This window comes from Musa acuminata, chromosome BXJ2-3 (genome assembly GCF_036884655.1).
Source record: "Musa acuminata AAA Group cultivar baxijiao chromosome BXJ2-3, Cavendish_Baxijiao_AAA, whole genome shotgun sequence".
In the NCBI taxonomy this organism is placed as follows: Eukaryota; Viridiplantae; Streptophyta; class Magnoliopsida; order Zingiberales; family Musaceae; genus Musa; species Musa acuminata.
The window spans coordinates 13,425,343-13,453,165 of record NC_088340.1 but is presented as its reverse complement, the minus strand read 5'-3'; the positions used below and the strand labels follow the sequence as shown (position 1 = coordinate 13,453,165).

The following is a 27,823-nucleotide window of genomic DNA, read 5'->3' as shown; positions in this document are numbered from 1 at the left end:
CCTCTCCCGACAGTACGCGTCCATCGACAAGGCCGCCACGTCGGGGGTCCCTGCGCTCGGCTGCGCAGCGGATCGGGGCGTCCTCCCCGCCCTCCCCCCGGTACGGCGCGGCCAATCATACGCCGCGGATGTGGCGGGAATCACGTGGTGGGCCAGCCTGTCTTCGACCTTTCGTTGCCACGTCGACGTCCTTGCATGGGCCGTTGCGGCATCGGCCGAGTTGGGCCGGGCCTTGTCGTCTACCGCTACGCCCTAACGCTCCGCTTTTAAATCCCCGACGCCTTCGGGGAGTTGGCTGTATTCACGGGTGGGGGCTTTCTCTCTCTCCATTTTAGAAAGTGTAGTGAAGGACGGTCTCCGAGGCGGCTTCCGGAGGGCGACCACCGGCTTTCCCCCGACGTCTCCTGGTTTTCCGATCACGGTAAAGCGGTTTCCTCGCTTCTCCTCGGTGATCCTCTTCGATCCATGCAAAGATCGGCTCGATTCTGTCTCTTTCTGCTTCTTTTGCCCCCAGTCTCTCTGCACGGTTTGCTTTAGTCAAGTGGAGATTACCGCTAAGAAATGCGTCGGCATCCAGCTTGTTTTCCTTCAGCTGCTTTCGATTTTGTTCGTGGTTTAGAGCTCTTGCTTCAGTGTTAGGGTTCGGCTTTTGTCGTATTCGTTCCAGGATGCGAGTAATAACGGGGTTTTCTAGGGACAAATGTGCTGTGATATAGTTGCTGTCGTTGTGCTCCTTGATGCGGTTGACTAGTGTTAGAGAGTGTGGAAGAGTGCTTTTTGTGTACGGACGTGATGCGATTTAGACTCTCCAGACTCTGGATCTGCGATTGGGCCATTGATGGACGCAGATCTTCGAACCTTACTTCGTTGATACTGTTGTTTACGAAGGTCTTTGCATATCTATTTAGGTATAGTCTGTGCAAGCTTTTGCGCGGCGATGTCTCATTTTTTGTTCCAGTTTTTACGATTTTTCGTTTCCTTTTGAGATTTATTTCTGTTGCTTAGTGTTTTTTATTTACTGTTCTTTAAATGAATAACCACAATATTTGTTTTGGCCAAATGGATGATGCCTTGCTTTCAATAATTTTCTTGTTCTGTGATGCGGCATCTGTTTCAACTGTTAGTTGTCCAACTTCTTACCCTCGTTTTCTTTAATTGCCTTGAGCGTCTTGCACATGCATGAGAATATTTGACAGCTCAACTAGTTTAGATGACATCCACTGTTAATGGTTAATTAATGATGATTTAGAACCTTGACGCATCATTTCTGTTTTAAATTAACTTATTATTGCTCTCTATACAAGCATAAAGCACTTTGGAGCTATAAAGATTTTGGGTTGTAGAGGACAGAATCTTTTTTTTTACGTGACCCTAGTGGCACCGTTATCATATCCTCAAGTTTTGTAATTTCATGTAGTCTGCCGTCTGAGTCTACAAATTTCGTCAGCTATTGATTTGAACCTTGTTATTCTCTTTAATCGTGCATGCAACGAGCTTTCATGTATTATCCAGACTAAAGGACACCCTTCCCTGCACTTTTCTGGTGGTTCAATGAACCGGTTATGTTCAATGAATGAAGCGTGTTCAAATTAGATTCAGTACCCCTTGAAAATCTGCTGCTGTTCCCTGTGAAATCTGTCTCTTCCTAGGTTTGTTCTGTGATTCTGCTTTCATTCCATCTTGTTTATTCAGTCCCCCATATGGTGCTTTATTGCTTCCACTTATTATATCCGTTGGTTCTTAAGGCTACCGAAACTTTTTTTGCATTTCATTTCTCTGCCATGTTGGTGTTTCCTCTATTATAAATAGTTTCCTCCAGGTTTCTGGTTTTGGAAGGCATTTAGGGTAGACATTCTGTTCATTCTTGAGCTTTCATGTAGTAACAGTCCTGGATTACTGCAAAGGGTGGTTGTCTCGATAAGATTGGGCCTTCTAGTTACAAATGTTTTGCTACTACTGTGTTGTTTGATCTTTTGAATCAACATTGTTTTTCCCAAAGTTTAGAGCTGGCATTCTTATGCAGTTGACAGCATGGTGAGGAAACGCAGAACTGAAACTTCTGGTCCAGGGGAGAGCTCAGAATCTTATGGGACAAGCAGCCCCAGTGGGCGAGCAGGGCCCCAGCGGCCATCAGAGAGGGGTCGTGCTGCACAGCAGCAGGGAGGTGGTGCAGGGAGGGGTTGGGCTCCACCCGGTCCTCAACAGCCCCAGCAAGGTGGTCGTGGTGGTGGGGGATACTATCAGGGGCGAGGCGGCCGACCACAACCTCGTGATGTACAGCAACTAGGTGCTTCATCTCAGTACCAGGGACGGGGTGGGCCTCAGCCCAGAGGTGGAATGCCGCCTCAGCAACAGTATGGTGGACGCCGGGGTGGACGTGGTATGGCTGCCGGACGTGGGGTTGGTCCTTCAGCTGCAGGTCCATCTAGGCCACCGGCTCCCGAGCTGCACCAAGCAACGCAAGCTCCTTATCAAGCCACTCAAACAGTCCCATCACAGGCAAGTTCATCACGACTGGTGGAAATATCCACTACTGAGGTTGCAGAACAATTTCAACATCTCTCTGTTCAAGGTGTAGCTTCATCCAGTCAAGCAATCCAGCCTGTGGTTCTACCAGCATCTTCGAGCAAGTCTGTGAGATTTCCAGTACGGCCTGGAAAAGGTACCTTTGGTGTCAAATGTGTAGTGAAGGCTAACCATTTTTTTGCTGAACTTCCTGACAAAGACCTTCACCAGTATGATGTGAGTTTTCCTTGTTCCCCCTTGAAGACTGCTATGAGATACAGGTTTCTCTTTCTTGTGGCATGATATTAACTTGCAGTTGTTACATAATTAATAAGGTTTCAATTACACCGGAAGTTACATCGCGTGTTGTCAATCGTGCTGTGATGGAACAACTGGTGAAACATCATAGAGAATCTTGTCTAGGAGGGCGGCTACCAGCCTATGATGGCCGGAAGAGTCTCTATACAGCTGGGCCGTTGCCATTCACCTCTAGAGAGTTTCAGATAACTTTAGTTGATGAGGATGATGGTTCAGGCATGGAAAGGTCTTTTACTTGACCAATTGATATGCCTCTTTACAATTATTTTGATTTTTTTTGTCACAAAATGGTTCATGAAAAATATGTTTATGGTTTGCAGACGACAGAGGACATTTCGGATTGTTATCAAGTTGGCTGCCCGAGTCGATCTTCACCATCTTGAGATGTTTTTGGCTGGGAGGCAGGCTGATGCTCCTCAAGAAGCATTGCAAGTTCTGGATATTGTGCTTCGTGAACTACCTACTGCCAGGTAAGAATTAATGTTTTAATACCATGATACCTGTTTGATTCACATTTATTGTTAAAGATTTAATATGATTATTTCTTGATGGTCTGCAGATACTTGCCTGTTGGTCGGTCCTTTTATTCACCTGATTTAGGGAGAAGGCAGCAACTTGGTGAGGGATTGGAAAGCTGGCGAGGTTTTTATCAGAGCATTCGCCCAACACAGATGGGCCTCTCTTTAAATATTGGTACAAGCATCCGATTCTCAATTTCCATTTAATTTTTTGAACTTCTTTTAGTGGAGAAGGTAGGTGAACCATGTTGGAAAAATGTAGACATTATTTAAATCATAGATCATGTAACTAGAAGTAATTTGCAGTTTCATGTGTGGAGGATCATTAAGACTCAGCTAGAGTCATAATTGGCTTGTTCCTGTTTGGTTCCTACAATTCCAGCAAATTTGGTCATTTATTGGCTGGTTGTGATGGGATTTATTTTCAATTGGGTTTTAATCCGATCAAACATGCTCCAGAAGGGTGGGAATGTGCTTCTAGCTGGTTCCTACCAAGTTTCACTTGGGTTGGCTGCTTCTTGATGGACCCTATCTTAGTCCAATTCAGACTAGCTTGGTCAACCCTGATTGAAGTTTTATGAATAATTTTGATCCCAATCCCGATCCTGAAGACTTTGTTTTATTTCTGCATTCCACTGTTCTTTCTGACATTGTCAGGTATATAATTTCTTGATATCTGAGGACAAATATGTAAACATCAGATTTTTATTTGATATGCAGATGGGGCTTTGTAGTTGCTGTATTTCTTGTTAGGCAGTATGATATCTTAATTTACCTTATGGTGCAGATATGTCCTCCACAGCTTTCATTGAGCCACTACCTGTTATTGACTTTGTCACCCAGCTTCTGAATAGGGATGTCCAATCAAGACCACTTTCTGATGCTGATCGTGTGAAGGTTTGGTTTCAATAGCTTTTTTAATTTGTCATCTTGCCTCTATATATATAAATGAAGAACTTTTTTTTGAATTTGTGAACATCTTAGTATTTCTGTTGAAACTCTGCTTCTTGTGAAGTGGTACTTTCATCAGTTTGTCTGTTTTGTTTTGTTATATCACTGTTTATCATATGCGTGCTACTCCAGATTAAGAAGGCTTTAAGAGGTGTGAAGGTTGAGGTCACTCATCGTGGGAATATGCGCAGAAAATATCGCATATCTGGTTTAACATCGCAGGCAACTAGGGAGCTAACGTGAGAGAATACTTTGTTGTTTACTGATGTAGTTCATTTTAACCTCTTCATTATTTAAAGGACATAGTAAATTTTAATGGAAATGTCATCCTCTATCAGAATGATTCTTATACATTTTTATTTTGTTCTGAATTTGTGAATGACAGTTTCCCAGTTGATGAAAGAGGAACAATGAAGTCTGTTGTCCAATATTTTCAAGAGACTTATGGTTTTACAATCCAACACACAAATTGGCCTTGCTTGCAAGTCGGAAATCAACAGAGACCAAATTACCTACCCATGGAGGTGAGCAGTTGTTGTCACAGTATGCCCTTTGTATTCTATGGTATACTTCTCATATTTATGACTTTATTATTGTGCTTATAAAGCTCAAAAAAATTTCTGATTAGAAAATGCATGTTGTCTCTCATTTTAATTTTGTAGGTCTGTAAGATTGTAGAGGGACAGAGATATTCTAAGAGGTTGAATGAGAGACAAATCACAGCTCTTTTAAAGGTGACATGCCAGCGACCTCAGGATCGAGAGCTCGACATTATAGAGGTTACGTATTTATTTTAACGTCAATGATTAGCTTATCTGCTCATGAGTTAGGTCACTTGCAATCTTTTTTATTATTACTCAAGATGCAAAAATTAATTTGGCTCTTGATGTTACTTGTTCTTTGATGCCTGTTCTCTAGTTGTTGTTGTCTTTCCTCCTTTAGAACTATTGACCTACTGTGTTTTTAGTTTAGCTTTGAATCCAAGTTTGGTACAGTGTGGTAAATCATTAGGGTCATGACTGGGCTGGGCTGACCACATTTGGTAGGGTTACATTTGGATTGGGAGGGTAGGATAGTAAAAGTGAGGATACATATGATGTGATATTTCAACTGGTCAACAAACACTTGCAGCTAACTTGTAGGACCTGGGTTGAGCAGGCTGATGGGTAAAGGTCGGCTGCAGATTGTTTAGTTACAGGAGAATGCTATTGATATTCTCACCCTCACTGAGTATAAGAGGAAATAGTGAAACCCTGTTGCATACCTCCACAAGCAGCCAAGGGAAGAGAAAGTAGTCCTATGAGTGGGGTAAGGTTATGTTATTATTATTTTCTCCCACTTCTAATTTTTAACAATTATTACTTGCTTTTTTAGTTTACCATTCCTATGTATATACCAGAATATTAAAACAACAATAGCAATAATAACAACAAAACTGTAAGGTTCGGTTATATATGGGTCTTTTGTTACCATTAAGATATCTAAAGAGTCATATATAAGTTAAGAATATTTAAATATTTATTTATAGATTTTATTAGAATCTTTATATAAGTAACAGTAATCATTTCACTTCCTTTAACTATTATGTAGATCTCCTAAGCAATTTCTTTTAACCACACTGTCCATATCATCTTAAATGATTATACCTTGTTTTATCTTTTATCAAAAAGATTTTTTTCTACCTTTCCTAATAACTCCATACATCCACCTCAGCATCCTCATCTCAACAATACATTTCTTAATTGTTCAACACTAAATACTGTAGGTTTAACAATTATCTTATATATATTTTTTCTAATCTCAAAGGTGTTCGATGATCCGATGGTCACACAAGATAATTATAGTAAAATACTACCCAACCAAAATATAAACCGTCAATCACTTTTTTTTCCTTGCCCTTGGATTTCAGTTACTGAACCAAATGTTTCTTATGGTGACATCTTTGACCTGAGCTTGTTTGGGCCTGCTTTTAGTCAAATTTTTGGCACAAATCTGATATCTGAAGATTTGGTTTCAACAGGATATGTTGGGTTATGTTTAACACTGGGTTTTGATCAAGACTCGAGTTTGTCACCCATAAAGCTGTACTTGATCATCATTTACCATGGAGTTATACCTTAATGATGATTTTGTTTGGAGAACTATATAGTTATAGAATGAAACTGCAATTATTCAGAACATTCATGGATATTTCCTGTATCTAGATTCAGCGTAGAAAATTTTTTTATCTCTCTCGTTTCTGTATCTGTAACTATGTGCATGTCATTTTTACAGACAGTTCATCACAATGCTTACCACGAAGATCCTTATGCCCAAGAATTTGGCATCAAGATCAGCGAGAAACTTGCATCAGTTGAGGCTCGTGTTCTGCCTGCCCCGTGGGTAATTAACACAACTAATTTGATGTAATTAGTGTCTTTTCTGTTTTAATGAACTCCTGCAGCTTGCTATTTTCACATCATGCTAAATTTCAATGGATTTTTATTAGATTTTGTTGGTTGTGCAGCTTAAGTACCATGACACTGGTAGAGAGAAGGATTGCTTGCCTAGGGTTGGCCAGTGGAATATGATGAATAAGGTATTGCATTAAGCTGCTCTGTTTTTAGCTTACTAGGTTATTAAGCGAGAAGCTCCTACATGTTGATTCTGCTTGTGTTATATGCTTGCATTCATTGATGATATTGAAATATGTATCTAACATTGTCAATGAGCTTTCTTCTCATCTTATATGTGCGTGCATGTAGCAACTTAAAGACAGGATTTTATAGCTACCTTTTGTATAGCAACTGATCATAGTATTTACCAAATATTTATAGTTCTGACGGAGATTCAGGATTTGGTCCTTGACAGTCCAGCAGGACAATGCTCTCTAAGACTTCGTTCAAGTCGATTTAGTTTTGCTGCGACAACCTTATATTATTATTTTTCTTCTTTCAAGGTCAAAGCATAGAATGGAAACTATCAGGGTTCTTTGAGATTTTTTCTTCTTTGTTGTGGGCATTAGTCTTGTGCTTGTTCACAAATATAGTCATCTAATACCTCTTTGGCTTCTGCATTATTAATTTGTTGCAATGGGTGCCGTTGAAGCTTTATGTTCTTCGTGCAGAAACATGAACAGGCCTTCTCTCCTATATATTTACCTGTGATACTAATCTGTTTGTTCTGCAAATTGTAGAAAATGGTGAATGGTGGGAGGGTGAACAACTGGACATGTATCAATTTTGCACGGAATGTTCAAGAAAGTGTTGCTCGTGGGTTCTGTCATGAGCTTGCTCAGATGTGCCAGATATCTGGAATGGTATGTTCTTGATCTTATTCTTGTCAGAACATATCCTATTTTAATTTGATAAATGATGTATAATATAAGAACCTTGGTCAATGATGTTACTTAAAATTTTAACAGGAGTTTGCTCGGGAGCCTGTACTTCCTCCATTAAGTGCTAGGCCTGACCAAGTGGAAAGAGCTTTGAAAGCACGCTATCATGATGCAATGAGCATACTCCAGCCCCAGGGCAAAGAACTTGATTTGCTTATTGTCATATTGCCCGATAATAATGGTTCTCTTTATGGTATGATAACATGCATGTGATCTTGTTCAGTATAACTTAATTAACTTCTTTTTTTTCATCACCATAAATTTTAATTCGATCTCTGCTGCTAATTCACATAATGACAGGTGATTTGAAGCGGATATGTGAGACGGATCTTGGTTTAGTTTCACAATGTTGTTTGACTAAGCATGTTTTCAGGATGTCCAAGCAGTATCTCGCCAATGTTGCGCTTAAAATAAATGTAAAGGTGGGTGTCTGGATGTGTGTTATCTGTTCCCTTTTTTTTTTAATCTCCGTGCTCTGAAAGATGTTTTCATGGATAGGTTGGAGGAAGGAACACAGTTCTTATGGATGCCCTGTCAAGGCGCATACCACTTGTTAGTGACCAACCTACTATTATATTTGGTGCTGATGTCACACATCCTCATCCTGGAGAGGACTCTAGCCCTTCCATCGCTGCTGTAAGATAGCCTTCCTTAACATATTTTTTCTTCTTTTTCCATGTTATCTTTTATTTGGATAGTATTGCTTACTTTGTTTCTATTTGCTTTTCAGGTTGTTGCTTCTCAAGATTGGCCTGAGGTGACAAAATATGCAGGATTAGTTTGTGCACAGGCCCATCGTCAAGAATTGATTCAAGATCTGTTTAAAGTCTGGCAAGATCCTCAGCGTGGAACTGTGACCGGTGGCATGATCAAGTATAACTCATTAATCTATAGCCAGTTATCTATAGAAAATTAGTTGGTAGTGTTTTTCCTGTGTTTTCATGTTAAGGAATCATCTGTTACATATGGGATGTGCAGAGAGCTTCTTATTTCCTTTAAAAGAGCTACTGGACAAAAGCCCCAACGAATTATTTTCTACAGGTATACAATTAAGATATTTTTTGCATTTTAATATCTGTTCCTATGATGTAGATTCACTTTTGGTCTTCTCTCTTCAGGGATGGAGTAAGCGAGGGGCAATTCTATCAAGTTTTACTTTATGAACTTGATGCAATCAGAAAAGTAGGATATCTTGTCACCAATGTGCATTGTTATTCCAATGTTATCACTATCCAACATCTTTCTTCATTTTTGTTTCAGGCGTGTGCCTCTCTAGAATCAAATTATCAACCTCCGGTGACTTTTGTGGTTGTCCAAAAACGTCATCATACTAGGCTGTTCGCAAATAATCATAATGATGACCGATCAGTTGATAGGAGTGGAAACATATTACCAGGTAAGTTTGTTTGACCACTTGATGCTGCCTACTTTAGTTGTCTGCCTCTTAGCTGTTGCAACGATGTTCCTTACTTTAGAACCTTTGTAAATATGGAAATTTGATCTTATTGTGGTTTTTTTTGCCTGTGGAAATTTTAGGGACTGTTGTTGATTCCAAGATCTGTCATCCTACAGAATTTGACTTCTACCTGTGCAGCCATGCCGGCATCCAAGTAATATTATCTCATCACTACATGCTTTTATTTATTTATTTTTTAATTGAGGATCTGGTGGGCAATAAAATTTGACCATGTTGTATTGAACATGAAGGGCACAAGCCGTCCTGCACATTACCATGTCTTATGGGATGAGAACAAATTCACAGCTGATGCATTGCAAACCCTGACAAACAATCTTTGTTACACGTAAAGATCCTACGCTTTTAATCATCCCTTTCTGTGCTTATTTCTGGTTCATCTATTTGAAACTTAACATTGATTTCTTTGCAGTTATGCAAGGTGCACACGCTCTGTTTCAATCGGTATGTCTTCCTTTTTCTTTTTTTCCTTTTTTTTGTTCCTTTTTTGACTTGCAAATTCCCATGGCTGACTTGTCCTATGATTGTCCAACAGTACCACCTGCATATTATGCCCATCTTGCCGCCTTCCGTGCCCGGTTCTACATGGAACCGGAGACATCAGATAGTGGTTCCATGGCAAGTGGAGCAGCTGCAGGACGCGGGGCTCCTCCCGGTGGACCGCGTAGTACGAGAATTCCAGGTAGTGCTGCCGTTAAACCTCTTCCAGCACTGAAGGAGAACGTGAAGAGGGTCATGTTCTACTGCTGAGCTGACAAATCCCTTGGTGGCTGCCTTGTGTTTGCAACTTGACTCCACCTTTACGTCCGTACTACTATCTTGTTTGACTTCTATATGCCACGCATGCACTCATTTTGGCCTTCGGTATGCACACTTGATAGTATTTTCTTTGGGAGAACGTACGTATTTGTAGACTCTGATATGTTGCATGGGATATTCTAGTCGTATGAATCGTCTTGTATTGACATTTTATGTTATTGCATCTTACATATATATTTATAGCACTGAGACATTTACAAATTTTTCATTACAAATACGAACGAGAAAAAGGGAAAAAGAAAACAAATTGATGAATGCACACAATAAGATCTGTCACCATGATTAACCGACCCAATTCCATTGCTTGGTTGGTACACTCCTGTAGTATCTGCTCCTCTGGTTGCTCTAGTAGAATGCAGCTTTCGTGAGAGGAGGGAGTATTATTTCCTGGTGATTCATAGCTACTGGGCTCCCTTGTGTTTTCTTGTACAAATGGCTAATAGTTTGCGGATAGGATTTTGGGATGGTTGTGATGCAGGTATTGCCACTGGTTTCGGCTTTGCCTCTTGCTGAGCTTGATCTATGGCTATCGGTACAGTTTTGGCCTGGGAACGAAGACAAATAGGCAAGAAACTTTACTAAGTCGAAAGCTCTCTTTGTGATGCAGCTCATGTAATCACTTCGTCCACTCGTTAACTCACCAAGTTTCTGAACTGCAGATTGTAGAAAAGCTGCAGGTACTTCTCCTTCGCCAGCTTCTCCTCCTTGTTTAGCTGCCTCCATAAGCCATAGATCGACCCCATGTTCAACACCTTGGTCGCGTAGATCTTCCAGGTGTAGCTGTAGGTCACAATTCCTCTTTCCTCTTAGATCTCTTTTCCGTGGTTATACTACACTTACCTACGTACACCAGCGGATTCAGTGCAGTACCATTCGTATATGCGCTGGAGGCCGGCCGTGGAGATCTTGTTCCAGTAGCTCGCGTCCTTGCACCTCTCGAAGAAGTCCGCCATTTTGCCGCTGGCTTCCTCCCCGTCGGTGGGGTCGATATGGAAGCCCGACACGCCGTCCACGATGATCTCCGCCGGACCTCCTTGGTTCGTCGCGAAGGTGGGCAAGCCGCAGTTCATCGCCTCTATCACCGTCAACCCGAACGCTTCGTACAGAGCAGGCTGCATCAGGAGAACGTAACACATCTTACCATTTAATCGTGATTGCGGAACACCATGACGGGAGACGTTACAACGATCGATGAGACCTGCACGAAAGCTCCCTTGGTGTCTGCGATGCAGCGGTACAGCTCGCCGTTGCGGACCCGATCGGTCTGCGCTGCTATCCATCGCATCTGCCCGTTCAACTGGTACTTCTCGATCAGGGAACGCATCTTCTTGATCTCGCTGATCTCCTCCCTGTCCTTCGATTTTGAAGGGTCGAGGAAGCCCGCGACCACGACCAGGTTCACGAGCCCTCTCAGCTTCTTGTTCTTCCCGTACCACTCGACCAGCCCGGTGATGTTCTTCACGGTGTCGAGCCTCGCCATGGAGAAGATGATGGGCTTCTTCCTATCTTCAAGGTATCCTCTGCTTGGAACAAATGTTAGTGCTGCTGAGACGATCATGTCACTCACGAATTCTATCGGGGGGAAGGCCTACGTGTGCTCCTCGTTGTCCGTTTTACTGTACAGCAGCTCCTCGATGGCAGGATGAAGCGAAGTGAGGCGCTTCTGCTTCTGGGTGTAGGGGAAGTAGACGGATTGGTCGGCTCCAGGGGAAGCTATGTTGAACTTGGGATGGAAGACATCGATGCCGGAGACGAACCGGCACAGCCCTGGAAGCGTGAAGGCGTGGTGGCTCTCGTACTGCCCCGGCCGATCCTTGCTGCACCGCCAGAAGACTCGTCTTCACCCAAGAACAGCCATGAAGCATCTCAAACCAATCAAGAACAGCTTCCGAAACCGGTTACCTTCCTGCGATTTCCTGGTACGTACTGGTGATGATGAAATCAGTGGTGTTCATCGCGATCATGTCGGCCGTGAATTGGCACGAGAAATGGTACTTGGGTTCCAGTTCTTTCCACTTCACATCCGAGTCCTCGTACTTGGTCTTCTCGAGAGCATGCGCGATCGTTCCCTGTTCGTCATGGTTATCTTAGGCATCCATTGGGTGTGAAATGCGGAATGGGCTTCAAGAGTATCTATCATCTGTTCGCCACACCTGAGTCACTCCGAGCTTGGTTGCCATGAGAGACGCCACCAAGTTTCCATCGGTGTAATTTCCGATGATGAGGTCCGGTTTCCCTTGCAAGATGTCGACTACTTTGGCAGCAGCATCCTGAGAATCCCACAACCAGATTTAAGGTCACGTCCACCATCAGGAGTCTTACTTGAGTTCAAGAACGACATGCCTGAGCGTATCTCTCGAGGTAAGGGTAGACGTCGAACCGAGAGACCCACTGTTGCACAACTCCGGTCTCGGTCTTGAATGGCACCCGGAGGATGTGGGAGTGCTTGGTGTTGAGAATTGGCTCCAGTTCTTGGTTGCATTTCGTCCCCTTGGCTTCTGGTATCAGCCTGGTCACCTGGATTCACCTCATCTTGTTGACTCTGCTTTCTTTCGTTCAAGGCTTTCTCATTCGCTAGTATTTGATCTACTTACCACAAGAATCTGAGGTTTTATCGTCAGTCCTTGTTGCTTGATCCTCAGCAGCAGCTCCTCCTCGAAAGCTTTTACTTGGTCCAGAATGTAGACAATCTGATGATGATGATGATGATGATGATGATGATGATGATGCAAAGAACAACTCAAAAGACAGCACCGGCTAGAGAGTCTCTAGTTATCGGTAGAGAGATCGAGTTCCTTATATACCTGCCCACCGGTGTCGGGCAAGCCAAGAACATCTGCTTGTCCGAAGTAGCCATGCGGGGACAAGATCACGATGTTGAAGATGGAGGGAACTCTGCCGAAGAACTTCTCCAGATTGACAGGATCGGGTGCTTGGAGAACCTCAGATAGACAGTTGAGTGTCTCCTTCACAGTTGCCGCAGTGTCACCCCATCCTTTCTCCAGCCCCCACTCCTCAAATCTGCACACAATGCCGCATGAATCAGACTGATCTAAAGCATCACCTGTTTATTAATTTCAAGTCTTTCTTCCTTGTCCGCCACCTGGGTTCGAACTTTTGGAATGGCGTGTTCTTCGGAAGCCCGCTGACGAACACTTCCGCCAAAAGGAGCGCCGTCTGAAGCTTGTTCACAGTGTCGAACGTGTTGTTGATCATTAGCTTCTGCAAATAGACGGTAGAAATGTCAGCAACCAGAGATCTTCGACATGTTGGTGCAAGAAACTATAACCTGCTCTTCTTACTTGGCCTCCGTGATTAAGGGCGAGAAGGTAATCCAGCAATGGCTTCATGCTCTCGGAACTGGCGTTGAGCTTAGCTGATATGAATCTGGATATAAACTGCGCGCCTTTGCCTATCGACGACGGCAAGGTGAGCAGAGGCGTATACGGCTCAAGAGCTCCGAAGTCCACTTCCAGAGCATGCTCATCCGTTGCCCTGCGATTATGATGGAGGGTTCAAACAGTGCTAAACGTAAAAGATTTTTGAGCTGTTTATATACCATTTCTCATCGTAGATAGTTTCTTTGTTCTTGAGGTACTCGCAAGGAGTGATTCCATCGACCGAAAGATCGACGGAGTGGACCTTGACATACTCCCATATCCCGGGATGCGGCCTCACTGCAAACGCCACGAACGGCGGAAGAACGACGGCTTCCTGTTGTTCGATGATGATTCCTCGGTCAGTAATGTGTCTACAGCAATCGAGAACGAGATGAGGACTTGTTACCTGTGTGGAACAGATGATGTAGCCGAGAAATCCTTCCATGACCTTGGCCTTCTCCGCCTCGTCATCGATGGACTTCTCCAGCTCCTCCATCAGCTGCGGGTTCTTCATGACCCTCTTGCCCTTGGAGACATACCTAATGTATCTCGTACGTTATCGAAGAGTCAAACAACGCACCATGTATGGATGCTACAGAAAAATCCAAACTTGGTTGGTGAGGTGTTGCATGGCGATACCTCGCGAAGCACTTCTTCATCTGGTACCGGCTCTCCTTGAGTGCTTCAGGCATGCCCTCGGCGATGCTGTCGGATCTCTTGAAGCTGAGCGAAACGGCGGCCATCTCGGAAGCTTCGTTTGTTCTGTTGTGGTTGAAGCCTAAAGAGCGAGAGAGAGAGAGAGAGAGAGAGAGAGAGGCGGTGTTCTGGGCGTCGTCCACGTCCTCGATGGCAATTTATAGCAAATGGTTTCGTTTGAGGTACGAGTTGCAGATGAGGAGGAGAAAGCACATTTTGTTGGAGAAGTAATCCTCACATACGTCTGGGAAGGGGACAAGCAAGGCAGAGATTCCTTGGCCTGGCTTGCAACCTCTTTTTTGGGGGTTTCGTCAATCCCAAGTCTTCAATTCCACTTGTGCTGCCTTCCTATCGCTGGATTTGCGGCAAGGAGAGAAAAAAGGCATCTGTCTTTGCGGCTGTTTCAACCTTGTGAGCTTTGCACAGACGGGTATAGGCATTAATCACAAGGGTATTTTAATGATTAATTATCTTATTAATAATATCGATTTTGATGATAGACAATAAATAATATTGATATTGATGATTCAAATATATATTAAATAATATGATTCAAATTATTAGCAAAAGCAATGAATGAATGTTTCATCACTACTTAAAAGCGTAACACATTTTCCTTCTCATTAATTTGATAGTCTTAAAACTACACGATCTCAAGTCTAAATTAATAAAAATATAATTTTTTTTACATCTAAATGTCTGTTATAGATTCTTATAAGATCTGTCTGACATGTACCTAATTGGTCGATCATTTAAAGGTAGAGTAGGCAAGAAGAAACATAAACACAATAATTGGAAGAATTTTCTTTTTTATCCTTCGGATTTGGATTCATTCTGAGACAGACAGAATAAGGATTGTTTCCTATCGATTTTATCTCCTCTATCCAAATATAATAATACTAAATGGCAAAAGATCTAAACACAACACAAATTCACCTCGGTATGAGGTCCCATCTGCGTTGATCGCTCAATCCGATTTAACTTTAAGTTAGACTTATCTAAACTGACTCGACTCATATGATCTATCTTCCGTCTTTGTTAAAACCCAAAGTGATAGGCCTCCTCCTATCTGGTTCTTCTTATAATATAAATTGATAGTAATAGATGATATTTAAATCTAAATTAATAGTAATAGATCCACTAAGCTGGGTGTTAATCTAAGCTTCCTCCTTACGGTATCATCCGCTCCAGTTACCTAACATCCTTTGTGAAGTAGCTCGAAAAGAATCGAGCTTGAGAAGGTGAATGCATTCCACAAGACAAGTCAAATAACATACATCTTAAATGATTCGTGTGTGTCATCCCCTCCATGTCGCCCAGATACATAGGAGAAGAGAGTTTAAGGCCCAATGCTTTGTTTGGGTCCCCTATATATATATGTATAGCTCTTCGTCTCGGTGAAGAAGGGTATACAGACAGAAACATACGATGAAGTTGGGGGGACTCCCTGGACCTGAGCACATCCTGTGCGTCTGTTAACTCACTCAAAAGGCGTGAGACTACAAAGAGATCAAAGCAAGAGATGCAACGTTTTGTTTCCCCCGAGGAACAGCTGCTGCAAGTAGTAAAACGGACATGAATCTTACTTGTCACACTGTGGCCGTGTGGAGTACATTGTTCACAGGAATGCATGTGCTCCGCGTCCTCCGCCCACATTGGATTCTCCTTGCAATCAAATGGATATGCCCAATATTAACACTCTACATATGTCGTGTCTTCATTTTCCTCTTCTTAATGTGCGTACGAAAAGAGTCCATTGTTTTTTAATGAGAGGTGTCTTTTTGTTGTAATTCCTTCAAAATGATACTGCTATATCCTATAGATCGATGAATGGGTCTAATTCTTAGTTATAATAATGCCTTCTAATAGGCTTACGATGTCTTTGTGGATGTGTCAAAAAAAAAAAAAAACACTATAATTAACATAGAAAACTTCTATTTAATTATTTGTATTTCTAAACTAATAACAATACATATTCGAAATCTTTTATTTTTTTTATATATAAGCTGACTTTCTATTGAGTTTTGAGCTCATTTGTTCCGATTATAATTTTCTAATCGACTTATAATGTTTCGATGGAGATGTTAAAAATATTATAAATCTATTCATAAATACTATAATTGATAGCATAAATGTTATACATGTGTATCGAATCAATTTACCCTATCGATCAGAGAATATTTCAGATGGAATGATAGATAGCGATGTTTTTTTTTTTTTTTTTTTTTGGAGAAATATGGAAAAGGAGGTTAGTCCCGGAAAAGAGAGAGAGAGAGAGAGAGAGAGAGAGAGATTGATTTTAGTTAATTCGTATATACTATATTGACACTCATCCATAGTGACAAACGCATGCATGTCCCTCAAATCCGCCTCATGCATGTAATGCCTGCCAATCATGGCGACTGCAGCGACCCTCATATTATACAGTACAACGTCTGAAATCTATGAAAAAAAGCAGTACAGCACCGATAGACTCGCAACAAAGCAAAGAAATGTTGTAGAGCCATGTTATTTACTGTTCTTCATGTGACCCAACAGGCTTCCAACTAACATCTTCTTCGCTCTCTCTCTCTCTCTCTCTCTCTCTCTCTGCTGAATGATATCTGATCTTACACATCAAAGAATTCACCGCAAAGAGAGAGAGAGAGAGAGAGAGAGAGAGAGAAAAGGACGATCGACGTGACTCGTCAGCATCAACCTGTCGCTCGAAGACGAAGCACGCCACGGTCGCGCCTCCCAATGCGCTGCCAAATATGGCAAAGCCAGAACGCATCCACCCCTCCGCTTTCTTTTCTCCCCTTACGATGTTGTTTAGAGGAGGAAACCGAGGCGGGGGGACCGCCACCGGACTTTGGCCGGCATTCACGGACGAGAGCCGTGGCCCTCCTCGCTGCCGAGATTCCGACGGCAGAAAGGTGGAGGTGGGAAATGGGAACAGCAGCAGCGTAGGCTTACGACAACCAGAAGCGTCAAGAGCCCACTGGTGGCCGGTGGGGCCGCGTTGTCTGCGTCGGTCAATGTCTCGTCCCTCGACAAGAGATACCGAGGGGGTCAACATGTGGCTGTGAAATTTGCGGTGGCTTTGTGCTCCGGCAAAACATTCTTCTCGTGATAGCTAAAGCTTCGCGGTACAGGTTACGTGCACAAGGTAACGTGGACTCGTCAGTCGCCACGCTCACATGAACGGACTCACATGACCGCCTTACTGTACTGCAGCAGTAGACCAAGAGGGGGAGGACATGTAAACGACAAGACATGGCAGCCGACGGCAGTCGGGTCTGTGGGGGAGACAATAGGTGTATGATGAAATATGTATGCCCCGTTCTAGCTGGCTTATAAAGAGAAAATAATAATGATGACAAGCAAAAACAAGGAGGAGCAACCTTATTTGTATTTCTTCGTCGAGTGTGTGAGATTACACCACCACCCCATAAGACGAATCCAGTTGGCTGGCTTATAATATTTATTTTATTTTTATGGAATGTATTAATATATATATATATATATATATATATCATAATCTTATTTTTAAAAAATATTTATAATTATCCTATTCCAATTGCCCGATGAACCGATTCGATTCCGATCTGATCCCGGTTCGACACAAACAGGAGCATCACATCAAATGCGTTCTACAGCCAAGGAGGAAAAAAAGGATTGGCATTTTTTATTGAACGGGAACGGTAACAAGCTCCTCAACAAGTAGAAAACCAGGGTCATCTTTTGACAGGAGAAGATGCATGGGACTTGAAAGAGACATTGCTTGTCGAGATCATTAACACTAGTAGGTAATTAACTCCTACCACACTTTTTGATTCTGATAATAACAACAGCTTATTCCTACGGATTGTTCCTCCTCGATTGCAGACTTCCATCTGTGGAAGGTAGACTACAGTGTCCCGACTTCGTTTCTGAATCCAGAGCGCCGGCCATGGCCACCCCAACCTCACCTCCTCTCTGTCTCGCTCCTGCCCCCATGCTTCTCATCACGCCGCCAACCCCAAGAAAGTCTCTGGTTAGCCCATCGGCACCTCCCATCCCGCCGGACGATAGGTTGCACAAGCCCGGACCGAAGCCACCCAAACCAGTCTCTCGCTCATTCCCGCCACCAAATATGCCACTGCTTCCATTCGCCAGAGAAAACATAAGGTTCTGGAAATGGTTATCGTTCTCTACCTGTGTCCTCGAACCCTGTCCAGGGCCACTGCTCCTGAATTCGTCTCTGTGATTTGCATGTTTCGAACCACCGCTGCTGGAGGAGTAAGTGCTCCCGAAGCCGGTAAGCAAGGAGCTGCCGCACCGGCCGCTGGATGTTACACCCATTTGCGCCGCCTTCTGGAGCAAAGCAGTGGCAGACATCAGCGGCGCCGCCGCTGACTCATTGTGCACGGAAGAGGCGAGCAAACAAGACACATCGATGTTGTTGTTATTTCTCATCGGATTTCCATCGAACAGCTTTGCTGGCTCACTGTTTCCGTCGATGCTGTTCATTGCGCACATGCCGCGGCCGTCGGAGAAGAAGCTCAGATCGAAAAGACTCCCGGCTGCGGCGGCAGATGACGAGGAGCTCGTGGTTTGCATGTCTTGGATCAGACCAGAGAAAGTCTTATTCTCAAGTATTTGAGGGTCTCCACCGAACTCTTGGCTCGAGCCGCCACCGAGATACAATGGCGAGGATCGAGGCTGAGGTGAACGGAAGGCAGAAGAGCTCAGATGATCGAACTGGAATGGAGCGCGGCCGAGGTCGGCTGACGGGAGGGACTGGCTCTGAAAGGAGGAGACGTGGGAATTCACCGGTGGAAGGCCCAAGTTTATGCTGCTGTTCCCGTACAGGTGGCTGCCGATTGCGCTCATGCCGCTCGGAAGCCTTGCGCTTTCTTGGGCAAGTGCGTCGCAGAAGGCTCTGTGGGTGATGAAGCTATCACGCCTACAATAAGTAGAAGACCTTAACGAACAGTCGTGCACCGAAGGAGGCTCTTCAAAATGGAAGGAACGTATATATGCATCAATCGAAATGGATGTTGAGGTTGACCACTCGAGCATGAATGGATCATGGCGAAGACTGGATTCCATTAAACGTCTTCTTTCTTGTTCATGAACGTTACCTAAACCAGGAAAGCTTGTGGGTGGATTTCCACAATTCGATCAGATCGATCAATCATTGGTCCAATCCCCTTGGCATCTACTCTTTGCAGCAGCACAGGAATCGCGGGTACTCGATTCCGAAACCAAATGTGTTAGCTGCTTGTAAAGCTTGTGGGTGCATCGGGAGAAGAAGAATGTGTCGGTCAGTCAAAACCAAATGCAAAAGAAATTTACGAGATGGTCAGAACCTGCAGTGTTAGCGTTACGACCGGGGCGATGCCCAGCAGCCCGCATATCTCCAAATCACAACCCAACAAATCATCCTGCTAAGACTTCCCTCCATGTCACCCCCTGAACAGGAGGAGGGGAGAAAGACAGGCGTTGGTTTCGAGGACGGAAAGACGAGTGCCTTTTTTGAAATGTCGATGGCCATGGCAGTTCAGTTCCATGGCGACCATTCACGAGGGAGCACTTCTTCTTCTGCAGCTCAGATCTTTATTTCTCACTCCTGTCACCGTGGAATCAACCCATAACGAAACTTAACCCTAACCCTAACCCTACCTCAGGAAACCTTAGTAACCATCGACGAATCCAAGACTGGTGGTGTTCTGCGCGAGGGTATGTGCGTGTGAATGAGTGCAGGTGTGACCTACGTACTCAGAGATCTGCGGCGGCAACTATGATGACGATGAGGGAAAATAATGGCGGATCGATTTGATGAGCGAATGCATGGACGAAATCGATGGAGATAGGCAGAACCTGGAGAAGAGGGTGCCGCAGTCGCAGCGGTACTCGCGAGTGCCGCAGGTCTTGGCATGCGCCTTCCAGTCCGACTGCACGGCGTAGCGCTTGGAGCACCTGTCGCACTTCCACTTCTTCTCGCCGTGCTTGCGGCAGTAGTGCTTCTTGATGCCGGTGAGGTCGCCGAGGGCGCGCGACGGGTCGTGGTGGACGCAGGTTGTCTCAGGGCAGAGGTACACTCGGCGGCGGGCCTCCTTGGGGTTCTTCTGCTTCAGCTTCCACGGCAGGTTGTGGCCGCGCCGGTGCAGCTGCAGATTCTGCTCCCGCTGGAAACCCTTGTTGCACACCTCGCAGATGAATCGGTTCGTAGCCAACAGCGTTTTCGGTGACAGAGCTATAACCTCGGCGTCCGGATCTGTGGTCGATTGCAATCGAGTGAATTAGCACCCGTGACATGTAGCGGAAGCAGGAGGAGGTACGAAGAGAGACTAAATACTTGGATTCCCAGGGAGGTTTCTCTTCTTCTTCTTCTTCTTTGGAGCGATGGGTGCTGACGAAGAAGACTGTTGATTGGTGGGTGGCGGCGGTGGCTTGTTGTACTGCTCGCCTCCCTCTCTAATTCCAAAGAGAGGTACCGACGACGAAGCCGCTGCCATGGTCTTGGCCAAAGCAGCAAAACAACAAGCGACCTTTTCGAACCCTGATGGTGCGCGCTCTTCTCCCTCGCCTAAGTTTTGGCTTCTGGTAGAGCCACAAAGCAACCCCTCGCTAGCAAACACACAACCCTGATGAGATCGCCTTTTGGTCTATCGGCTTACTTCGCGCTTACCCTATTCTGAATCTGAGAGGCGAGGAGAGAAACAACAAAGAAAGCGAGAGCAAAACAGGAAGAGCCCAAATCGAAGTACACAGGGGGTGTGGATCTACACACACACACACACACACACACACACCCAAGAGACAGTCCTAACCAAAAACCTCCAAAAATCTGCCTCCTGACGCTTACTGCCTCTGCTAAAGAACAAAGAGTCGACCCTCGGAGGAATCCAAACAAACAGTTGCACTCAAGTGACAAGAGCAAGATGAGAGAGAAAGATAGAACACAACAGCAAGCTCCAGGCTGACCAAACCGACACCTTCTCCTCCTTCTCCTCCTCCTCCTCCTCCTTCTCCTCTTTCTCCTTCTACTCCTTCGGTGAGGAGAGAGACACAACAACAGCTATATCTCTTTGTTACCTGCCTCTTTACACCGCGCACACACAAAAAAAAAATCCGCCAAGCCTATATAAACTGGATGAGGAAGAGAGGAGGAAGGGAGGGGTGGGAATGTGGTGCAGTTGATGCAGTCGCGAGCAGGCAAGGGTGTCACCATACGGCGAGGGATGGGCCCCGTGGTACAGTAGCCCTTACACTCTCCCATCTCCTTCGTTTGGTTTGGTGTCCGTTCCCATCGGTGCAAGGACAAAAGACAGCCTCTCGTTGCAACCCTCTCTTTTTAACCCATTGGTAAACTGACCACAACACATCTCTCCTTTCTTACTTCATATATATGTATAGTATACAGAGTTGATTAGTATTTTATTACATAAGTTATAATAAATCATTTAATGTAATACAAATATTTTGTAATTTTTAAAGTAAAAAAAAAACTGACGTAAACTGAAAATTATGTGAAAGATCAATAAATGATGTGTACTGTAAAAAAGAGGGGAATGCGTGAAAATGGAAAGAAAATTATTTGATGGTGTGCATTCGCATATTCACTTCGATTGAGTAGCACGATGACGGAAGTCATAATGTCATAAGTATTATTTTGTTACCTTTATTTATAGTTTATAATAAGATCTTTTTAGGTTTTTCTATCTCTACTCACATCGTTAATATTAACTATTTTATCTTGTTTAATCGTAATATCTATGTAACTCATTAGAATATTCTAATATCATCCTAAATTTTTTATTTTATTATTTCGATACTAAATTATTCACAAATAAAGATATTTCTTTTTTTTATCTGTCATAGCTTCATATACCATTCAGCCTTCTTAATTCAATGACATGAACATTTTGCATGTGTTAATTCTGAACCATCTAATCCTTAAGTCAACCTTGGATAAGTATGCATAGTTTTTATGCAAAGAGTAAAACAAACTTTTTTTTTTCTTTTCTTTTTTTGGTGAGAAAACTGTATCTTTATACCCACTGCTTTCCAGTAAGGGGGAAAAAAAAAGAAGAAGAAAGAGTTGACTTTGATTTATCTTCCCACATTTTTTTACTTCACTTTTGGTCTTTGAAATTATCCAAAAAGAATAGATGCACACGTTCATGGTTATCAGTCCCATATACATCCAAATTTTATTGTCAATCCAATTTATTTTTATTTACCTCCATATCAACATGATATATATATATATATATATATATACACAACTATGTAATCTAGACACTCATGTTCTCATCCCATCAAGAAATCTCCACCAAGTGTATACTGACTGGTCCTCTACCAATTATGTTCTTTTGGCACACACACGCGGGAGAAGGGTAAACGTTTTCCTCAGCTTTTCTCTCTTCACCTGCTCTAAAGTTGTAGGGAATGGTCATATGGTGATGCAACTTTGACCTCGGTCAAAATATAATAAATGCAGCATAAAGAAACATGAAGTAACAATTACAGGTTAACGAACAAGTGGGGAAGGTTGTGGAGTTGGTGGGTTTCAGTAGCTTTTGTTGTGCTCTATGTGAGCTCGTTCTTTGCGTGGTTGACTTGTTTTCTTGGTACTAGTACGTTGACAACTATTAGATCATGAGGAACATAAGCTTTTGTTTCTACACACTAAAAGATTTTAACAACTCTCACAGGAGCTTCAAGGAATGCAAAGTTGATGTCACTGCATTAATTTGCAGACAGCTTGTCCTGTCTTGATGGAGCTTGTTCTACGATCGCCCATTACTCTCGACTGGTGTCAAAGGTTTTTGAGCTGACGATGAAAAGAATGTAAAAGTAGAAAGATTTGTTCTGGAGTTTCGGCTTGTTGAGGTTTTGTATCGAGGACAGATTAATTAGATGTGTCATAAAAGCTGGTTTTCGAGATCATTCCATTAGTCCAAAATATTTAGCACTCATGAAAACTAATAGAATCTAAAATGGAACCAACCAATTAATGAAAGAAATATTTTGATGATGGATTTAGAATGAAACTCTAGTAAGGAAAATCAAGAGAAAAGATGGCTGAAGTTGATGTTCGAAAGCCGAAAAGCTTTACGAGGGACGACATCATGCTTGGAACAGTGCAGAATGCAGAACCCAAGGTGACAGAAAATTTGTTGAAGTGCCTGCCGAGCAAAGCTGGGAAAGGAGGCAGCAGCTTTTCTTGGCTTTGAAGTGCCATGTTGACCTCTGAATGCAGTCATACGGAGAGTTGACGCACCCGCAAGAAATAAAAAAGGGATAAGCGAACAAAAACCATCTGCCTTGTCTCGAGAATTACAACCATCTCTCGTTGGCTGATTCCTATTTAGTAATCTAATTTTTATGACATATGTAAAGTTAATTATTTTTATACTTAACGAGAGAGTCCCCATTACATCTCTCCTATCTGACTGTACAGTCGTTACACAGTGATACATGTCATCTTTTAAACTCTAATCACATTAACTGTAACGTCTACGGGCAATCTTCGATATCAGCATGGAGTACTGTTATCCCCAACTATAACGTCTTAGATGTACTATCTAATAATTTAATGATTATTGATCATTCATATAAACGCTGATCACATTAACTCACTCGGGACAATTATCTCCGGATTCAACATATGCTATCTAAATAATATTCTTTGATTATTCTTGAATTATCGATCTTACTAATTTAAGCATAGAGGGGATATATTTGTGAAACACCCCTCGATGTAATTTTTATAGGATTATTATTATTTTTACATTAGACTTATGATGAGCTCGCTGGTTGAATTCGAATATTTAACATAGCAAACTCAAAATTAATAATATTTACTATTTAAAAAGGTTTTGGTAAGTAAAATATTACACAGCTTTCCACTCGAAAGGCAAGAGAGAATTGTCATCGGATCCTCCTGTGATGTTCTTCTTGTTTGTCTTCATGAATTCCTCCACCCTCTCTCTCTCTCTCTCTATCTTTATTTGTGCAGCTTCCCTACACTCTTCTTTATCACCACAACGACGACGGTGTGGGTGTCGGAGGACGACATCTTTTCCCAGAATATATTCTCCGGAGAAAGCTAACAAACGCTATCTTCAAAGTTGTCTTGCACGATTAGTAGTTCTCTGGTTTTTGTCCTCTGCTGTTGTTGTCGCTTCCTTCTCTTCTAACTCCTGCATGAGCTACAATTAGTTCCACTTGAAAATACTCCCCACAGGAGGAGTACGTAACAATAGAACTGAATTTGATGGTACTCATTTTTCCATCAGCGAAACCAAAGTTTCGAGACATCTCAAGTGAAGATACCTATAAAAGTTGAGAGGGGATTGACTCCTTGGATATTATTCAGCATCATGTTATTGGTCAATGACACTAATTTGGATATTCCATCATCGATCGACCAAGCGCTTGGTAATATATATAACTGTAACCGTTATTATTAAATATCTTATTTAATAATAATATAATCGTTCTCATTAAGATTCATAATTTATTATCATAATTTTTTTTTATTTATTATGGTTTAAATGATTTTAATTTTGTATTTATTATATATGAAATCGTTATTATTAAATTAAATATTTAATATCATTAAAATTCTTCATTATGGTCCAAACGTTATAAATTTGAATTAATTCTTGAACGTTATGAGTTGGTGATGATAAATATGGAGAACATCTATATATGAGGATTTTGGTCCCTAGGCTCAATCTTCTCTTTGAAGCAAAATGGTTTTTTACACCATCTAAAGCGAGAGTTCTGAGCCAAAAAGTGTCAAAGTTCAAGAAAAAATCTTTCCAGAAATTCTTGACAACAATAACTGAAGGTACGCTATTTCGTTTCCGCATTATTTTTATTATGTTTCTATTATAATGATTTAGAAACACAAGTTGGATAAATGATTTTTTACATTTGGTATCAGAGCCCATTGACCTCTGCCTTGATATGAAAGAGTTTTCATTTTTATGCCATGAAAATAATTTGATTTTGGTTTCTTCTTGGAAACTCCTCGATATATTTTATTAAAAATCATGAGGAAATATCATTTTCAACATTTTTAGTCGGTAAAATGCTCATATTACGTATGCATATTTAGTTATATAAAATGATGCTTATGAGTCATTTTTTATGTTTAAAATATCTAGTGATCCATATAATCTTAATTAATTAAGAATTAGCCACAACATCCTTAATTAATTAAAATTATATATAAAGTTAAAATAAGGAGTAATTAGACATCATATTGTGAATGATTATATTTTATATAATAATTATTATCCTATAGGATCTTTTATTATATTTAATATAATTAATTAGAATAAAATATCAGATTATTTTCATAATTTACCCATAGGGATTATGAATTGGAATATAATTTGATAGTTTTATCATAAAGACCATTTGAATCTATTTGAATTAAGAATTTAGCCCACAGGCAATTTTTATGTCATGAGATTCATATTTTTTGGCATGTTTCACATTGGTAAAACATGTAATTTAGTCTATGAAACTTCAAATTTTGACATAAGCATGTTTGCTTTTATACAGTTTCTCAAACTATTAATTTCTCTAATATTCGATGTGATATTCTCGAACTTAGTGGTGATAACTATAAGATATGGAAGGAGATGGTTCTCCTCTATTTAAGGTGGATGGATATTGATTATGCTATTAGGAAAGACGAACTATCAATAATCACTAATATCAGCACTCCAATTGAGATCATGTTATATAAGCGATGGGAGTGATTAAATCAGCTCAGTGTGATGTTTATCAAAACTAAGATAACTGTTGGCATACATGGTTCTATTGATCAGCATGAAAATGTCCGAGACTTGCTAAAAGCTATTGATGAACAATTCGTCACTTCGGATAAGGCACTAGCAAGTACCATAATAATGAAATTCTCATCCCTTAGACTCACCAACATAAAGGGTGTGCATGAGCACATAATGCAAATATGAGATATTGCGGCTCAATTTAAGAAATTCGAGATTAATGTGTCAGAATCTTTCCTAGTGCACTATATTCTGAACACCCTTCCACCTCAATATGACCCTTTTAAAATTTCATACAATACACATAAGGACAAATGATCAATCAATGAATTAATAACCATGTGTGTTCAAGAAGAAGAGAGGCTAGTGATGGAATTGGGTGAGAGCATTGGTGGTAACCACTCGCGGAAAGAACAAAACTAACAAACATCAAGCCAATCAGAAAGCTCATTAATAGGGAAAAGGTAAAATACTACCCCAAGTTGATATCAAGAAAGAAGCAATGTATTTCTTTTGTAAAAAAAGGGACACATGAAGAAGGAATGCACGAAATTCCAACAATGGCTTAAAAAGAAAGGTAAACCAACCTCGTTTGTGTGTTATGAATCTAATATGGTTAATGTTAATATTAACACCTGGTGGATTGAATCTGGATCAACAATCCATATTGTAAACTCTTTGCAGGGTATGCAAAACCTAAGGAAGCTAGTGGGAAGTGAGCAAAGCATCTTATCGAGTAATAAGATGGGCTCACATGTGGAAGCAATTGAAACATACAATTTTAAGTAGTGGTTGTTGGGCTGATAGCCCATATTCAGCCCATGTGGGCTAGGGCAGCCCACACCCCCTCTTAACCTAACCCTAATTAAGATTAGGGGGGTATGATGGCTGCGTTTTAGAAGCAGAAAAAGGCTATAAAAAGGCAGCAACGAGGCAGATCTTGAGAGCCACGGGATTCCAAAGAAAAGAAGGAGAACAAGGCAGAAAAGGAAGGGAAAGAAAGGGAAGAAGACAAGGACAACGCAGAGAGACTGTTCTCAATCATCTAGCAGTGTTCTTATCTCAGGTTAGATCAAATCTATAGTAGACTCTTACTGTGATTACTTGGGGAGGTTTTAGATATTGTGGGCAGTGACGTGATCCTTGTATCCCAGTTATTCTCTTGTGGTTGTTGCTAGGGTTTAGGGCAAGAGATTGAGATTTGTATATTCATTATTCTTATAGTGGATTATCTCTAGTTTGCCCCGTGGTTTTTACCCTTCACATTGAAGGGGTTTGCCACGTATATCTTGGTGTTCTGTTTGATTGTGTTTCTATTTAATTCCGCTGCGTATTATGATCTTCTAGTATTTGTTCATATACAAAGGTTATTCCTCTTTATATCCCCATCAACTGGTATCAAAGCGTGGTTTTGGTGATTTAATTTTTGTATTTGAACATGGAGGCCAGTAATATTTCTCGCATGATTAGTTTGAATGGAAATAATTGGATGATATGGAAACCAAGAATGGAAGATCTCTTGTATTGCAAAGATTTGTATGGACCTTTGTAGGGGGATAGTGCAAAACCTACAACTATGACAGATGATGAGTGAAAGAGGTTAGATCGAAAAACAATTGGGTTTATTAGATAGTGGCTTGATGATAGTGTCTTTAAAAAATTGGAAAGTCTCTATGAAAGAAAAACAGCTAGCAACAAAGCTTTTTTTATTAGAAAACTTGTGAACCTAAAATATAGAGATGGTGCTTCTATTGCTGAGCATTTGAATGAAATGCAGAGTATTATTAACCAGTTATCCTCTATGAAAATGTCTCTTGATAATGAGTTGCAGGCATTGTTACTTCTTAGTTCATTACCAGAAAGTTGGGAGACACTGGTGGTTTCCCTTAGTAATTCTGCGCCAGATGGTATTATCACTATGAGTCAAGTAACAAGCAGTTTGTTGAATGAGGAGTTGAGAAGAAAGAGTTCAGCAACATCTCAGAATGATTCACAGGCACTTATCT

General features: G+C 41.8%; 3 protein-coding genes across 3 annotated transcripts; 1 reads left to right on the top strand and 2 right to left on the bottom strand.

Annotated features, from left to right (window-relative positions):
• The first annotated feature begins 274 nt into the window (after window positions 1-274).
• Window positions 275-10,146, top strand: LOC135607455 (protein argonaute 1B-like). Its single transcript, XM_065099280.1, has 23 exons — window positions 275-421; window positions 2,024-2,742; window positions 2,841-3,049; window positions 3,144-3,293; window positions 3,383-3,516; window positions 4,129-4,238; window positions 4,425-4,531; window positions 4,678-4,816; window positions 4,955-5,071; window positions 6,567-6,674; window positions 6,799-6,870; window positions 7,468-7,590; window positions 7,696-7,861; window positions 7,969-8,090; window positions 8,167-8,304; window positions 8,399-8,541; window positions 8,647-8,709; window positions 8,787-8,850; window positions 8,929-9,064; window positions 9,205-9,278; window positions 9,376-9,470; window positions 9,555-9,586; window positions 9,678-10,146. The coding sequence occupies exons 2-23, from the start codon at window positions 2,032-2,034 to the stop codon at window positions 9,890-9,892; spliced, it is 3,228 nt and encodes a 1,075-aa protein (XP_064955352.1). The 5' UTR covers window positions 275-421; window positions 2,024-2,031; the 3' UTR covers window positions 9,893-10,146.
• Window positions 10,147-10,159: 13 nt separating this feature from the next.
• LOC135607456 (sucrose synthase 7-like) lies at window positions 10,160-14,136 on the bottom strand. The gene is made up of 15 exons (XM_065099281.1): window positions 13,981-14,136; window positions 13,748-13,880; window positions 13,521-13,675; window positions 13,264-13,456; window positions 13,065-13,183; window positions 12,766-12,982; window positions 12,556-12,651; window positions 12,305-12,478; window positions 12,115-12,231; window positions 11,864-12,030; window positions 11,554-11,778; window positions 11,160-11,481; window positions 10,832-11,073; window positions 10,603-10,741; window positions 10,160-10,506 (listed from the first exon to the last, which is right to left on the bottom strand). Exons 1-15 carry the CDS (start codon window positions 14,082-14,084, stop codon window positions 10,363-10,365), a joined length of 2,547 nt encoding a protein of 848 aa, XP_064955353.1. The 5' UTR covers window positions 14,085-14,136; the 3' UTR covers window positions 10,160-10,362.
• Window positions 14,137-17,683: 3,547 nt separating this feature from the next.
• Window positions 17,684-21,214, bottom strand: LOC103978225 (zinc finger protein GAI-ASSOCIATED FACTOR 1). Its single transcript, XM_009393940.3, has 3 exons — window positions 20,360-21,214; window positions 19,882-20,278; window positions 17,684-18,964 (listed from the first exon to the last, which is right to left on the bottom strand). Exons 1-3 carry the CDS (start codon window positions 20,517-20,519, stop codon window positions 17,878-17,880), a joined length of 1,644 nt encoding a protein of 547 aa, XP_009392215.2. The 5' UTR covers window positions 20,520-21,214; the 3' UTR covers window positions 17,684-17,877.
• Window positions 21,215-27,823: the final 6,609 nt, after the last annotated feature.